Genomic DNA, 15534 nt, shown 5'->3' with positions numbered 1-15534 from the left:
TTGGATTGTGAGGATTAAAGGAATTAATTTTTGTGAAGGTGCTTAAAACTGTGCCTAGGTATCTAGCTCTGTTTTCTCTCTCTCCTCCCCAACCCCCTCTCTGTATACAAACACATATAATCTCAAAAGAAAACATTTTCTTTGCACCAATGATGAACTGGTCACTCAATATATGACCTTTGTGATCTCACTTAATCCTCACAATTTCCTACAAAATGGGTTGTATTATTATTCCCACTGTATCTGAGTAACTGAAACTCCAAAGAAAGGAGAGCAAAATAGACACACAGAGGAGGAACCGTAAAGAGAATGAAAATGCAGATCTAGAGTGTTCTCTGTTACACTCTTCACTTGACTTCTGTGACTTTATCATGTATGGCTGGCTCCCTTCTCTACTCTTCTCATTTCTCTTTCTCCCTAAGCAAACTAATAAATAAAAATCAGTTACTGCCTGCATGCCAATTCGTTTCTAGCTCAGAAATCACTCTCAAATTCCAGTCAGAACAAGGTACTACCTAAAAGACATCTTCACCTAGTCACCCCACAGGCGTCTTAAGTTGTGTATGCCCAGATAGAAATGTGTCATCTCTCCCCACTGGATAGAGTCCTCCTTTTGCCCCCAAACATGTTTTGCTCATGTATTCCTTTTTATGAATAAGTGCCTAACCAGAAAACTTGGGATTCATCCTACATTCCTTCCCGTACACATGTCTCATCAGACATCAGGTCCTCTTGGTGTTTGAATCAAAATCAAGTCCTGTTGATTTTGTCTTTAAAAGCACTTCTGCCCTTCCCCCCTCCCCATTTCTACTGCCATAATTCAGTTCATTTCCCTTGCCTGGCCTCCAGGCCTCCATGGTGAGCTTTCTCACCCAGATAGCTAGCTGACCATGTCACTTTCCTGCTCTCATTCATTGGTCCCCATTGAGAGACACTGTCAATTTCTTAGCACAACAAAGCTCTTCTAAACCTCATCAGCCTGTGTCTCTTATCTCCTACCACAGTTTCCCATAGCTCTATACACAGCCAAACCAAACTATCCATGGTTTCTGAAAACAAATAGCTTGTCTGCCTCTTGCTTTTCCTACTCCTTTAGCTATATTCTGCCTTCTTTTCCTCTGGATAAACTCATCTTTCTCCAAGAATCAGTTTCCTCAAAAATCTCCCCTCACTTACCTGGGCACTTAGGCCCTATTTCAGTGATCCTAGAATAACTTGTTCACACTCCAGTACAACACAATTGTTTTCTTTTTCATTATATAAGCTTTGTGAGGATTTGCTTTTCTATATTTTCTATATTTGCATATCCACAAACTAATGTCCAATGCAGAATAAGTAAGTCTCCATTGATATTTATTGCTGAATGACATTAAATGTGAAAGGTTAAGAGCCACTGTGAAAATTTCTTACTCTAAAGTACAATCACTGACTTGGATAGAGAACTATCCTTTTATTTATGTTTTTCAGTTTACAATCACTTTCTAATTTTGTTTCATGTTTTAAAACTTTATTTAGGTATGTTATAAACTGCACGTTTAAAATGTACAGGGAATTCCCTGGCAGTCCAGTGGTTAGGACTCTGTGCTCTCACTGCTGAGGGCCTGGGTTCAATCCCTGGCTGGGGAACTAAGATCCCACAAGCCACGCAGCCAAAAAAAAACAAGAAAAAGTACAAGTTGATGAGTTGTTTTTTTTTTTTAATTTTATTTATTTATTTATGGCTGTGTTGGGTCTTCGTTTCTGTGCGAGGGCTTTCTCTAGTTGCGGCAAGTGGGGGCCACTCCTCATCGCGGTGCGCGGGCCTCTCATTATCGCGGCCTCTCCTGTTGCGGAGCACAGGCTCCAGACGCGCAGGCTCAGTAATTGTGGCTCACGGGGCTAGCCGCTCCGTGGCATGTGGGATCCTCCCAGACCAGGGCTCGAACCCATGTCCCCTGCATTGGCAGGCAGACTCTCAACCACTGCACCACCAGGGAAGGGAAGCCCCCAAGTTGATGAGTTTTGACAGAGATGTTGAATATCATCAGCACCACTACCACAATCAAGATACTGACCAATTCCATCACTCTCAGAAGTTTTCTTCCTTTGGAATCATCTTTCTCTTCACTCCAATCCACAGATAACCACTGATCTGCTTTCTGTCACTAGAATTGTATATAAATGAACTAATAGAGTATGTACTCCTTGTTTTCTGTTTTTATTTTTGTACTTTTTTAAAATCTGGATTCTTTCATGCAAAATAATAAATTTGACATTCATTCATGTTGTTACTTGTGTCACTTTTTTTTTTGGCTGCCCTGTGCGGCTTGTGGGAGTTTAGTTCCCCCAACCAGGGATTGAACCTGGGCCTTCGGCAATGAGAACACAGAGTCCTAACCACTGGACCGCCAGGGAATTTCCCTTGTGTCACTTTTTATTGTTGAGGAATGTTCTACTGGATGGAAATACTTTCTAATTTCTTAACATCACCACCATTAGAAAATCAGGTAAGACAATTACTATATCCCCAATGTAGAGATAATAGAGACTTATCACACTGATTTGCTTAAGACAGTTCCCATTAAAGGGGCTTTACAGGTCTGCTGACTCCCAAGTCCAGCATTTCCACCTTTTATACAGGTTTTACACAGGCTGCTAAGTGAGACTAGAGAGAAGACTATGGAGATACTCCATCCAAAGCTGCTGCTTCTCCAGCCTAGCCAAGAGCTTGGACTACTATGGGGTCCACAAGTCTCCAAGGCTACAGAGACTGATTAACAGTGAAAAGGGCATGGGCCTTGGAGTCAGATGGACTTAGATTCCAATCCTGGCTCTACTACTTACTATGTGATCCTGAACAAGTTACTTAACCTCTCTGAACTTTACATTCCTCACCAAAACACAGGGATAATACCTACCTCTCAAAGTTGTTGTGAGGTATGTAGAACAATTATTCTTTCAACATTTATTGATGATCTATTAGGTGCTGGTCACTATTTGGAGGTTAAACCCACAGTAAGTGTTTTCACAATAAGTATTGGATAAATGCTAGCAATTATCTGACAGGGCCACATGTTCTCCTCCACTGCATCCACAGGGATCTAGGCCCCCACCGGCAGTGTAGCTATACTCATACCAGTCCCACCAGGAAGGAGCACTACAGATCAAGAGTGATTACAGGGCCTCCCTGGTGGCGCAAGTGGTTGGGAGTCCGCCTGCCGATGCAGGGGATACGGGTTCGTGCCCCGGTCTGGGAGGATCCCATGTGCCGCGGAGCGGCTGGGCCCGTGAGCCATGGCCGCTGAGCCTGCGCGTCCGGAGCCTGTGCTCCGCAACGGGGGAGGCCACAACAGTGAGAGGCCCGCATACCGCAAAAAAAAAAAAAAAAAAAAAAGAGTGATTACATTCCAGGAAGGAGGCCATTTCTTTCCCATTTCTCTACTAAGAGGAAGGTCAGGATCAAGCTTTCTTGCACCGTTCCCGCAAGGACAGCCTAGGGGTAGATGTTAACATGATCTTATCTCTCAAATAGCAGCCTCCCCAAAAGGACAAGCAGGTCATACGAGGTAAAGATGTCCATTTCATTCAGTAGCACAGAAGTCAAGTTAGGAAGAGTGGAACTATCTCTGCTGCCTCTGAAGAGAAGGGATCCTTAGTCCAAAGCCAGGGAATGATGGGCTTGAGGTGGGTGTGCGTTGGCAGGTGGGAATGGGGGGGATGTTTGGGATCTACAAGCCCCTTGGAAAGTTATTTGTAAAAGTTTAAGTAAAAATTTGTGTACATACATCTCTTAGAAAGAAGATCCATTACATTTATCAGCTTCTCAACGGTTCATGCCTTTAAAGATGAACCACTGTTCTAAGATGATTAGGAAGGAGGGGAGAAGGAAAAGGGGCTTAGTTTTTTCCATTCTTGGCAGCCTCCCTGCTAGCCCAGGCTCAGAGTTGCTACAAACAATACCCTCTCACATCCACTCCCCACCCCAGTCTGGCCTCCAGCCACAATACCCCAGAAAACAGACACAGAGGGACCTCGGGGATAAAGGTCTTTATTCAACAAAGTTATCTCACTCAGTAACAAAAGAACAGGAGGTAACAATTCCCCCAAAGGTTTGGAGCAGTGTCCACCCCTGACGGAAGGAAGCATGACCCGCTGACATATCAGCTGCAGCTCAGAGCCTCTGGTGGCCACTTAGAGATCATAGTTTGGGTTCTTCCGAAGGATAACAAAACCTTCTAGGATAGGGGTGACGGGAAGGAACTCCTCAGTGGCCAATTCTGCCCGCTCCCCGTGAGCCAGCAATACCGGGGTTGTGTGTGTCTGGAACCCTGTGATGGTCTTGGGCTTGCCGGCCTGGCCCACCACATCCACTGCCTGTGGAATGAGAAGACTGAGATAGGGACTCTGGATAGGAGTACAGCAGCAACCCAGTGCCCATTCAAGTTTCAGAGAAATGGTATCTCTGCATTCTACAAGCTCTAGAATACAGCCTGAGCCCTCCCTTCTGCTCAGCCCCTCACCTGGCCCACACGGACAGACACTGGCAATGGCCGCAGCTCCTCATCGAATGTGACCAGCATTCGGGGCTGCATGGCAGCCACCAGTCCATATAATACATAGTGCGACTTGCCTAAGATGACTTAAGAGCACAGGACAAATATAGTTAGAGGCATGCCTGAACCTTGGGACCCCACTCCAGCCCTGACTCTTTAACCCCTCAGTTATACAGCTGAACCCACAACCCTCCCCTCATACACCCTACTACTGGAGATGCCACCCCCATACTCTGCCTACAGGTTGCGGACTTGATCATCAATTTCCCCCAGTCACTCAGAGGCAAAAACTGGGCTCAGTTCTTCATCTTCAAAAGAAAATCTTGATGGGTCAAATCAAAAGTGTGGGAGATGGAAGTCTCAATGAGGCCCAAAGAACCTCAGGAACCCAGAGCAGCAGAGTTAACTCAGAGTCTTGCTCCTAAATTACCAAGGAGGCCCTGGTAGGGGTGCGGAGAGGGTGCCATGTGCCACCATGTAAGATTCCTGACAGGGACTCACTGTTGCGGACATCCAGGAAAGAGACAAGCACGGTGAGCAGCCCAGCCACGGCCACTTGACTCATAAGCTGCCGGTCACTGTGGTAGGGGCAGAGGGTGAGTGTGCCCTTCCCTAAATGGGTCAGGCCCTGGGGAAAAGAAAACAAAACAAAATGGAGAGAAGTGGACGTGGGGAGTCACAAGTCACATCTAAGGAGAAATCACCTAACCCGGCCACACAGAAACCTCACAGCTCGTTCACACTCTCCTTTCCAGGCCAAACTCAAGGTCCCCTTCACGAAGCGTCACATCTCCCTCCCATCACACAGACACTTCCTCTGGCACACTCACTCTAAGGAGAAGAGTTCTAGCCTCTACCTGTGCCAAGCGCACCATGAAGAGGTTGTTGGGGTCCTTGGCATGATACTGGGCTAACTGGCGCAGCATCGCAGCCAGACGGGCATTATTGGTACCTGGAAATGTTAAGCATTACAAAGGCTTGAAAAAAGGGCCTCAACAACCCTTCCCCCAAGATGCTTATGATCTCTTTCTGACCAATACTCACCACTGCCCACCATGCCCATGGCAAAGATGGAGTTATAGGAAACTTCTGGGTCAGCATCATGAGAGAACTTGCTTAGGGTATCCAAGATGTTGAGTCGTGGATTTGAAACGGAGATTAAGGCCAGTGCTAAAGGCACAGCCCTTCGGAGTGTAGGCTCCCCATATCTCAGCTGGTGATAAAAGAAAGTAACAAGGGTTATCACAGAAAGCAGAAAGAATAAGCTCGGTTACAGGAACAGATGGGTAGACAGGGTCTTAATTTTTGTAGAAAGGGTACAGCAAAAAGACCATTTCTCCACCGAGAAAACCCATCAGGGAAATCTCCTGGGGAAACCCCAGGCATCAAAACTAATATACTTCAATCTTCTCCACGGGATACTCACCAGGTGGCCAAAGGTTCGTAGTGCCATCTCTGCACCAATCTCCTCCCCCATAGCAATAAGGGCAATCCCCAGCACAGCTACTCCCTGCAATTGAAGAGGCAGCAGAGCCCAATAAGCTCAGGGAACAGAAAACTCACCCCTGACTCAAGTCCCATGTAAGGAAAAAAAGCCATCCTGTGGGGCACACCCTGACCCCTCATGTATGGAACCCAGTCTCATGCTATTTCAATACACAGTGATACCCAGAGAGACTCTAAAACAAACCAACCCACAGTTATCTTTTCTCAGAGCTTCCCTCGGAGTATGCCCAGCTGCCCACAGAACCTGATGTGCTCCCATGTCGGCAGGGGCTTCCTTCTTGTCCTTGTCCTTCTTTTCCTTTTTGTCTTTGTCTTCCTCCTTTTCCTTGGAGTCAAAGTGTTCGCTGCAAATGTGGAGCAGCTGCTGCACCTTCAGTACATTCCCAGAGCCTGGGGCAGGGTGGTAAGGGAGAGGAAGGGTCGAAATGAGAAGACACCAAGGAAAAGCTTGCTCTAGGAACAGAAGCTAAAGAATCTAAGGCGATTCCGAATGACTTAAGAAAGGAAGTCCAAGAGAGAAGTGGAGAGTCACCGAGGAAGAACAAAGACACAGACCTGCATAGGCACACACATCCACCAGTGTGTTGGCAAAACTGCGGAATGGCTCTGACACAACCTCCAGCGCGGCCAGGATGGCCTCGATGGCCTCTCCCTTCCCTAACGGAGAGATTCGAGGGGTCAGAGGACACGTACTCCCTTCCAGCACAGCCTGACTCATAAACTCTCCCTGTTGTATCCAGTTACTACTAGCCTTTTGCCCAAATAGAGAGACATCCCCTCACCTAGGTGGTTGAGGCCCAGTCCAAGAGGAAGCCAACGGGCGTAAGTGTCCTTGAGCTCAGTCTCCGACTTCTCCATGATGGTCTGAAGGACAGTGGAAGTGACATCGCCATTGCAGGATCCCACTGCTATCATTCCACAGGCGAGAGCTGTCACGCCTGCCACCTAGCAATAGGGAAATCGACATCGAGCTATTAAAATAAGGTATTACAACAGTTGTTCACCTATCTTGATTCAAGATAGCCAATTCCTACGGCCCACCGAAACCACATGAGGTAATAACCCCTTTCTGATGGTAGGTCACAATAACAGTAGCATCACCCATTCACTGAATACTTACTACAGGTCAGCCACTATGCCAACTCGTTTGCATACTGTTAACATTTAATCCTCACAACCCCATGAAACGGGTCCTACTGTTATTCCTCTTTTATTGATGAGAAAAATGATGCCTAAGGAGACTGAGTTACGTGTCCAAGATCACATTGTTTGTAAGCAGAGGTGGCAGGATCTGAACCGAAGCCTATCTGACTAAAACCTATGCTTTTAGCCACCATATTATATTTAGCCATCACGAAAATGATTCTGCACAAGTAAGAAAATTTAAAGTTGGCTCATGACTAAAACAGTGTACCACCCCAAGCTGGGTTAAGTTACTCCCCACTCTATTCTGGTACTTCCTCATGGATCCCAAGGGCTGGAACTCAATACTAAAATGTTAACTCTTGAGCCTCAGTATCTCCTGAGGCTTAGAAGCCCAATTCCAAGCAGTTTCACTGAAATGATACATATCTCTCTCTCTCTCTCACACTCACTCACACACAGACACACACACACACACACATTTTTTCACCATTTATCAGAGACCGGCAAGACTCAGAGCACCTTCCCTACTATCTCCCCTAAGTGATGAACAAACTCTACTCACCTCCATACTGGACTTGGAATCTCCCATCACAGGTAGCAGCAGTGTTAGAACATCTTCGCGATTGGAGCCAGCATAGGCCAAGCCAAGCCTGCAAAAGCCAGGGAGAGGCAGTCCCCGACACACACCCGAGGATAGGACAAGGAAGAAACAAAAAGAGGATTGGTCATTTCAACAAACAGTCACCAAGAGCCACATACTCAACAGGCACAGTGGTTCTCTTTGGCAATACAAAGGTGAAAGGGCCTGATTCTGTTTTCACAGAGCTTACAGGCTAAGCACTACCAAAAGGAGAAGCAAGAAGCCTTACCCAAAGATGGAACCAAGTCTCATTGTGTTACTGTTGTGGAGGACATAGTCTGAGAGGAGTGCCAGAGCAGGGTCACACTCATTTCGGACACCAGAGTTCACGATGCCACAGGCCAGGAGGGCTCCTGACTGCAAAATGCAAATAGATTCTTCACTCGGGCTACTCTACCTTCCTCACCACAAAGGATGCAACATGGGCCTTATTATAGCACCCGCCTTAACTGGAGTTAAAAACAGGGTAGACCTTACCAGTGAAAGGGAGGTCCTGAGAGGGCTCTAGAACATGGGAGGGGATGTCTGCATTAGTGGGCTGTACCCAGACCAACCTTGATATAGTCCTCAGAAGAGTACAGGTACTTGTCAATCTGGGTAAGGCCACCATCCACATCCCACAGCAGAATCATGCCAAGGGATGCAGCTGCACTCAACATTCCTATACCAAGGAAAAATCTATCAGTCTTAAAATGGCCCTGCCCTGAGAAAACTGTTATAAAGAAGCTCTCCAAAGAACTGCCTTGGGGATCTGCCATTGTAACACATGAACCTAGGAGAACAACAAGATTGACCAAAATTATACAAAGATAGAGTAGGAACAGAATTATACCATGATCCTTGTTCTTGTAAAGCCATTTGTTGCCATCATCAGTCAGCAGCTTGTCCTGGCCAAAGGCTGCATTCACAAAGCCATTCACAAAAGAGGAGGCCAGGTTCATGCGGGCAGAGTCCACCTGAGAGCCACTGCCCCCAAACCCTGCAAAGGAGGGAAGGAGGAAATGAAGGTTTAGCGTAGGACAAGAAAAGAACACAGTATGGCAGCTGGTCTCTGATTCTGAGCTGGCCCCTTGGAATCCTCTATCTATAACCCCAACAGTGACCTAGGGAAAAAGTATGTGGGAATTCTGAGCTCTATAGGATAAGTATGTTGGGCCAAGCCATCACTCTCAATACAAGGGGCATAATTAACAATCCTCCAATCCCCACACATGGAGATGTTTACTCACTGTTGTTCTCTAGGTGGGTTTTATAGATGTCATCAGGCACCTTGGGTTCCATGATGTCCAGCTGAAGAGAAGGCAGAGGATCACAACTGCTCCCCCAGTCCTCCCCTAGCTGTCCCTTCTGTTACCCCATTGAATGGCAATTCTAACCAAGGAGAGTCTAGTCAGAGGCATATCATTAGGGAAGTGAAATGCCAGGTATCATCACAACCAAAAAACCTTGTTGGAAAAGGGCAAAGAGTCTCACCTCCCGAGCTAAAGCCAAGAAGTTGCTGTTGAGCTGCACATTGGACATGATCTCTGTCAGATCCTCATACTCCTCCACATCTTCACTCAGCTCCAAAAACACCCCATGTCGGCCTAGCATGAATGCCATTTGCTTCTGTACAACCCTGTGGGAGGGAGCCATCACATCTGCTCAGCCCCCATCCACTAAGGGCACAGAAAAGCCCTTCAAGCCCTAACCAGAAACTACATGTCCCAGCACTTCATGCACATGTCCCACCCATGAGCTTATGGCTTTGCCAACTTTTTCCTTTACATACACGTCCTTGCAGGAGGTGAAAATATCTTCTACCAGCTCCATGTCATTGAGCATCAATGCCAATCTCAGTGCTTCAGGGAAGCGACTGAACTTTCGGAACACACCCAGGGCACAACGCAGTAGGGCGGAGTTCTCGGGCTCGGGCACGTAATTCACACAACTACAAAGGTAAAAATAATAAAGCTATCAGGCATTCATTTACCCCATTTAATTCACTTACCCAACACTGAATGCCCACTACATACCAGGCAGTATACTAGTTATTGGGACTGCTAAGGAGACATGCCGTCTCTGACCTCAAGAAGTTCACAGATGTTAACAAATTCACTACAGCTTGATTGCGACCTTTGAAGCAGATACTCTTGGAGAATAAAGGAGTCACAGTTGAGAAGAAGTGCTGGGGAGGGCAGGCCTGCCACCGTTCCCCATCCTGCTCACTCACCTGGTGAGATAGAGGCAGACCTTTGCATATGCATTCTCATCAATGTCTTTCTCCAGCATATCCACCTGCTCAATTTCCATAAGCAGGTCGCAGGCCTCATGCTCTGCATTGTGGGCCATGTTGTAGGGGACAATCTCCTTCACCAGGGTCAGCAGTGGCTCCCGCTGCGTCTTCTCTGCATCATCCAGCTCCTGCCACTCCTTAGCCACTTCTCCTGCCAGATGCCTACGGACAGGCCCAGACTATTAGAGGAGCAGACCTTCATGGGAAGCATTTCCCTGTGGGTCAAGGAATTCACTATCTGGGAAACTCAATACACTGGTACTCCAAGACAGAACTCAGAACTGTATCTCAGAACCCCTTCAGATTCCCAAGAAGAAAAGGTCTTACCTGACGTACTCATGACCCCATGATGCCAATTCCTCCTGGGAGCCCACTAGACGATATTTGAGGCACTCACGCTCCCCGCTCATGGTCATGGCCAAAACAGAGATGATGTCAGCGGCAAAACGCTATAAAGAAACCAGTCCTTTGAAGTCAAATCCAGGGTAAGGGGAATGTTACATTATGGAATCAAGATCACTGTCACTACCCCCAAAATTAAATGTTAATTATATCACCAGCCTCCATACTAAAAACTGAAAACACGTTATATCAGCTAAGCCTCATAGTGATCCTAAGGTTAGTGTTGCAATCTCCCTTTTGAACCAACATGACTGAAGGGTGATAACAAGTGGAGAGTGGAGAAACATGGAGACTCTGAGTTTTATTCCAATCGTAATAATAAACTATTAAAAGGTTTTAAGCAGAAAAGATTCGCACTCTAGAAAAATCACTATGGCTGCTGTATGAAAGACAAACTGCGTAGGAGGTCGCAGACAAAAGGAAGAGGGCCAGTTAGGAGGCTGCTGCAGTAGTTCTGGTGAGAACTGAAAACCTGGATCAGGGTTGTGCCAACAGGCAAGAAAGTTACTGAACTGGGAATATATTTTAGAGGTAAAACAAACGAAGGTGCATGTGATAAAAAGAAAAAAAAATTAAGGTTAAAAGGAAGTTAATAATAAACCATGATAATAAAATCCTAAGGCCCAACATAAATGACAGAAACACTGTCCTCTCTGAAGACAATCTTCCTGTCAGCTCTTACGTGACCATTTCGATTACGATGAGCGCTGTTTCGTTGTTTTAATTTTTTAATTTAATTTAATTTTTATTTATTTATTTTTGGTTGCATCGGGTCTCTGTTGCTGGGCATGGGCTTTCTCTAGTTGTGGCGAGCGGGGGCTACTCTTTGTTGTGGTGCATGGGTTTCTCACTGCGGTGGCTTCTCTTGTTGTGGAGCACGGGCTCTAGGCGTGCAGGCTTCAGTAGTTGTGGCACGTGGGCTCTAGGCGCGCGGGCTTCAGTAGTTGTGGCGCACGGGCTTAGTTGCTCCGTGGCATGTGAGATCTTCCCGGACCAGGGCTCAAACCCCTGTCCCCTGCATTGGCAGGTGGATTCTTAACCGCTGCGCCACCAGGAAGTCCCGGGCACTGTTCAACTAGCTCAGCTCTCAGGTCTATCAGGCTTCCTGAGATTCACCATGAGCCCCGTGGTCTAGACGAAAAGGAATTCCTAAACTAGGTCTCCACCAGCTTCTGCAATAGTTTTACCTTATTCTCCCCAGGGGTCATGTTCTCATAGATCTCCTTCAGTTTGCCATAGTGTGGACGCAGAAATTTGAGAGGCTTGGGCACTGAAGTCATGGAAGTTGTAGAAGAACGGATCTGCCTCCGCAGTTCCTCCAGGGCTGGTCGGTACAGGGCCGTGTCCTTCTCCTGATCAGGAGATGTTAGGGCTCAGACAAAAGGAGTCTCATACCTTAAGTCATAATACATAAGTGTTCAACAACCTCCTAGGAAAGTAACTGTGTCTTATCCATCTGTGATTGCCCAACTCCCTGCACACACACTGCCTGACACAAAAACAAATGTCCCAGGTTAAGAGTTCAAGAACTGCTTCTCCCACGAAACAAAGCTACAAAATCTTTCAATTATCTTTTTTTATTCCCCTTCCTCACAACATGGCTGTAATATGACTCCAAAATACAGTCTCTCTTTCCCTATACCTCATATAGGAGTTGTTGCCCCAAGTGGAATAAAGAAAACAAGTGGGAAAGATCCATATATGCACCGGCTCTTGTTAACATCGTGACTCACCCCCAGTCGTTCCACGAGCATCTCCAGTTCATCCTGAAGTTGTTTGTCCTCCTCAGACTGGAGGGTTGGGGGAAGAAGCTCATCAAGACAAGGAATCTCAAACACATCCTCCTCCCATTCACCCTGGGGCAGGTGGAGAGTGAGCCTGCCTCCTTAGGAAGGACCAGATGAGACAAGGAAAGAGAGAGGGAATGGGAAGCCCTGGTGGGAAGGCAGCCTGGCTTCTGGGCCAGGCTCTGCTTGAACGCCGTTCTGAAAAACGAGGGTGACAGTGACCCGCCCGGGCCCACCTCACGAGTCGGTGGTGAGGACTAGTAGGGGCGGCGGCGGTGACAGCGCGGAATGGAGGATGAGGGGCAGAGAGGCGGGTGCCGGGAGCCCCGAGGGTCGCCCCATCCGCCCTCTCCCGGACGCGGCGGGGCCATTGGGAGTCGGGCCCGAGGCCTGCGGAGCCGCCGTGACTCAGCCCGCGGCCTCCTCCGCCGGCTCCCGGGGCCGCGCCTCACCAGCTCCTGCTCTTTGTCCTTGTCTCCGGCATCCCGCCGTTCCTTGCCGCTCGGCTTCTCATCCCCGCCGCCGGGGGACGTCACTGGGGGCTGCTGGGGCTGCAGCGGTGCCTTCTCCCGGCCACCCTCCTCCATCGCCGCCGCCACTGCCGGCCCGTTGCGCGCGCACCGCCCCGTTTCCCAGATGTCCTCGCGCGCGTGGCCCACGGCGCCCCTCCTTCTCCAGAGCCCGCCTGCGACCGGAAACGCCGCGGCAACCCACCCACCCCCGCGGCCTGGGAGTTCCATCCCTCGGACCTCGCCCTCCGAAACCGCACGAAAACTCCAATTCCCAGCTTCCCGCGTGCCATAGGCACCTCCCCGGTTCGGACCTGGAGTTTCCTGAACGCCGTCTGGGGTTGGGGGCGCCAGCTGCGGTAGGAGTTGAGCTGGCTGCGAGCCGAGACCGCCCCTCGGTTCCCCCAAAGCAGTGTGAATACTACACCCCAGTGACACCCCCGTTAGCCGCGTGGTGGGACAAACGGAAGAGATTCTTGAAATCCTGGACGCTTGATTGCCGTCTTTGTGAAGCCTGTGTAATCTATGTTTAGCCCCACACTACTGTGGCATATTCATCTCCCCAGCTGAAGAATAGTGCTCTACTATTACGTAACATAAGGATGTGGATACCATCTTAAATCCACCTGCGGAGCCAGATGGAGTAGAAATGAATACATCAAGCCCTATACCCTAATGCGAAGTTCTGGAGCTAAAAACGGGACATGATAAGGTCTTTGTCCTCAGTGTGTCTTTTGGTCTTCCTCTCCCTCTTATGACTTAAGAGGGGATGTGACCGACACTTTATGCCAGGACTTATTTTAAATTATATATATTGTTCGCACAACTTTTTGAGTTTGGTAGGATTGTGTCCATTTTACAGCGGAAATCATATAGTAAGTAGTAGAATCAGGGTATGAATCTCGATCTTTGAGTCTCCCAAGTTCTTGAGTGTTTCAGGCAAACCTCAAAGTTCTTCTGATCGGGCTATGTGTATATATCTAGAAGGTGAGAAAAGAGGAAGTAATTCTTCTCCCCTTCATCTGGTGGGAACACTCACCATTAGGCCTGGAGTCTTTATTTTATGGGTCCTGAGGCATTAAAGAATGCAGAAAATGTTTGTTTAAAAAAAACAAACCACCTGTCACAGCACAGTTAGCATTGAATTAATGTTGGCTAAACATTTGTATAGGTATTGATGTAAGGGTCTGATGCCCATTTTAAAACTTGTTGCTCTTTTCCACTCAGTGTTTGGATTCTGGGGATGACCTTCCACTTGCATCACTGGTGATGGCCCCAGCCCTAGTCTACTGACAGAAATTGGATGGTCTATAGCTGGTGAGCCTACTCTGTTTTCTGGCTTCGTGATGTCCATACTTTGTCATGCTTTCTTCGGTCATCTGTAGAGGTATTTCTCCTAAATCTCTCCTATTTCCATGACTTCTTTCTATCCGATCTCAGATTTTGTCTTTTATACCAGACACATCCCCACCAGTACCTTAGAGGAGACGGGGTGATGTTGTGGCATAAAGCACAGGCTATTAACAGCTGGTGACTCCAGGTGAAGAGTAAACGAATGTCTGTGTACTATGTTTCAACATTTTTGTAGGTTTAAAATACAAAGTTGGCAAAGTTTGTAAAATAAAAAGTTGGGGGTGGGTGGGAGAACATAAGCTTTAGAGAGGACAGACCCGATATTTAAAACCAAATTCTGCCCTTCACCAGCTGTGATATTTGGGCAAGCTTCCTAACCTCTCTCAGCTTGGTTTCTTCTTCTATGAAATGAGAGTAATAACGTATCTCCCTCAGAAGTTTTTATGAGAATAAAGACAGTGTATATAAAGTGCTTAGCTAAGTGCCTGGCAACTGGAGAGGAGGCAGTTACCATTTTCCAGCTTCCTCAAATTTGCAGGGCTGCCCCTTGCTCCCCACCTCCAAACACTCAAGCCCCAAACCTCTCTGGCCAAATGCAGATGTCTGGCAATTATTCTCAAGGCCTTATGATAACATTGATATCCTGCCTCAAGCTTCATTTCAAATTGCTCTCCCAGAAGCACTCTTTCCTACCATTTGGCCAGACTCCCAGCCTTGTGACCAAATTGCTCTCCAATCAGGGGACAGCCCATCACCTGTCCCTTCCTACCACCTTCCTTCAAATTGCACCCACTGGCCAGCCATGCTTCCCCCAAACGTATGGCCTGAGCTATAGAGCTACACATTTTATGGATGGTTCTACTCATCTGAGAATCATTTGACCCAAAGCGTCACTTATGTAATACCAGAAATGCTTCAGGCCGGACACAGCATTGCACTGTTTCCACTGGGTTGCTACTTTCTTTGTGTGATATTTTTCAAAATCAGATTGCATTGGGGCCCTTTTACTGTTAATTCCCAGGACTGAAAGGAGTTGTTACAATCCCCTTTTTTATAACTACTGTTACAACTTCCCTTCTTCAGGCTCTCACCTCTCATTATGCCCCTTTCATCTACCTCCTTCTGATCACCCTAAACATTTCACCATTTCTGAACATGCCCTGCCCCTTCAAGCTGGATCAGTCTTTTCTTGTTGCTGTTCTTTCTGTATGGAATGCCCTTCACTGTTTTTGGCTAGCAAATTCTCCCATCCTCTGTACTCCAGCTCAGTATCACCTGTGTAGGAAGCCTTTCCTGTTCTGTCTTTCAAGTTATTAGTTTCTTCCCTGTGCTCCTACAATGCTTGATACATACCTCTCCCTCCCTCCACTCTGAGCTCTTAGGA

The 15534-nt window shown here is 47.4% G+C and overlaps 1 protein-coding gene across 1 annotated transcript; it reads right to left on the bottom strand.

Annotated features, from left to right (window-relative positions):
* Positions 1-4011: 4011 nt before the first annotated feature.
* On the bottom strand, positions 4012-12929 carry PSMD2 (proteasome 26S subunit ubiquitin receptor, non-ATPase 2). Its single transcript, XM_060099228.1, has 21 exons — positions 12741-12929; positions 12235-12291; positions 11689-11853; positions 10427-10548; positions 10037-10261; positions 9596-9754; positions 9298-9442; positions 9054-9114; positions 8657-8803; positions 8379-8485; positions 8054-8181; positions 7747-7834; positions 6821-6983; positions 6594-6695; positions 6283-6428; positions 5959-6042; positions 5577-5745; positions 5390-5484; positions 5034-5160; positions 4500-4618; positions 4012-4353 (listed from the first exon to the last, which is right to left on the bottom strand). Exons 1-21 carry the CDS (start codon positions 12873-12875, stop codon positions 4171-4173), a joined length of 2727 nt encoding a protein of 908 aa, XP_059955211.1. The 5' UTR covers positions 12876-12929; the 3' UTR covers positions 4012-4170.
* Between the last annotated feature and the right edge of the window lie 2605 nt (positions 12930-15534).

The sequence above is a fragment of the Mesoplodon densirostris genome, chromosome 5, assembly GCF_025265405.1.
Source record: "Mesoplodon densirostris isolate mMesDen1 chromosome 5, mMesDen1 primary haplotype, whole genome shotgun sequence".
Classification (NCBI taxonomy): Eukaryota; Metazoa; Chordata; class Mammalia; order Artiodactyla; family Ziphiidae; genus Mesoplodon; species Mesoplodon densirostris.
This window is presented reverse-complemented; position numbering and strand designations above follow the sequence as displayed.

What these genes read in the sequence shown, in the direction of transcription:
- PSMD2 (XM_060099228.1), bottom strand. Translation starts at nt 12,875, where the DNA reads ATGGAGGAGGGTGGCCGGGAGAAGGCACCGCTGCAGCCCCAGCAGCCC. An exon ending in GTCTGCCTCTATCTCACCAG is followed by an intron (nt 9,755 to 10,036) that starts GTGAGTGAGCAG and finishes TTACCTTTGTAG; the next exon opens with TTGTGTGAATTACGTGCCCG. An exon ending in TGTCTGTCCGTGTGGGCCAG is followed by an intron (nt 4,354 to 4,499) that starts GTGAGGGGCTGA and finishes CTCATTCCACAG; the next exon opens with GCAGTGGATGTGGTGGGCCA.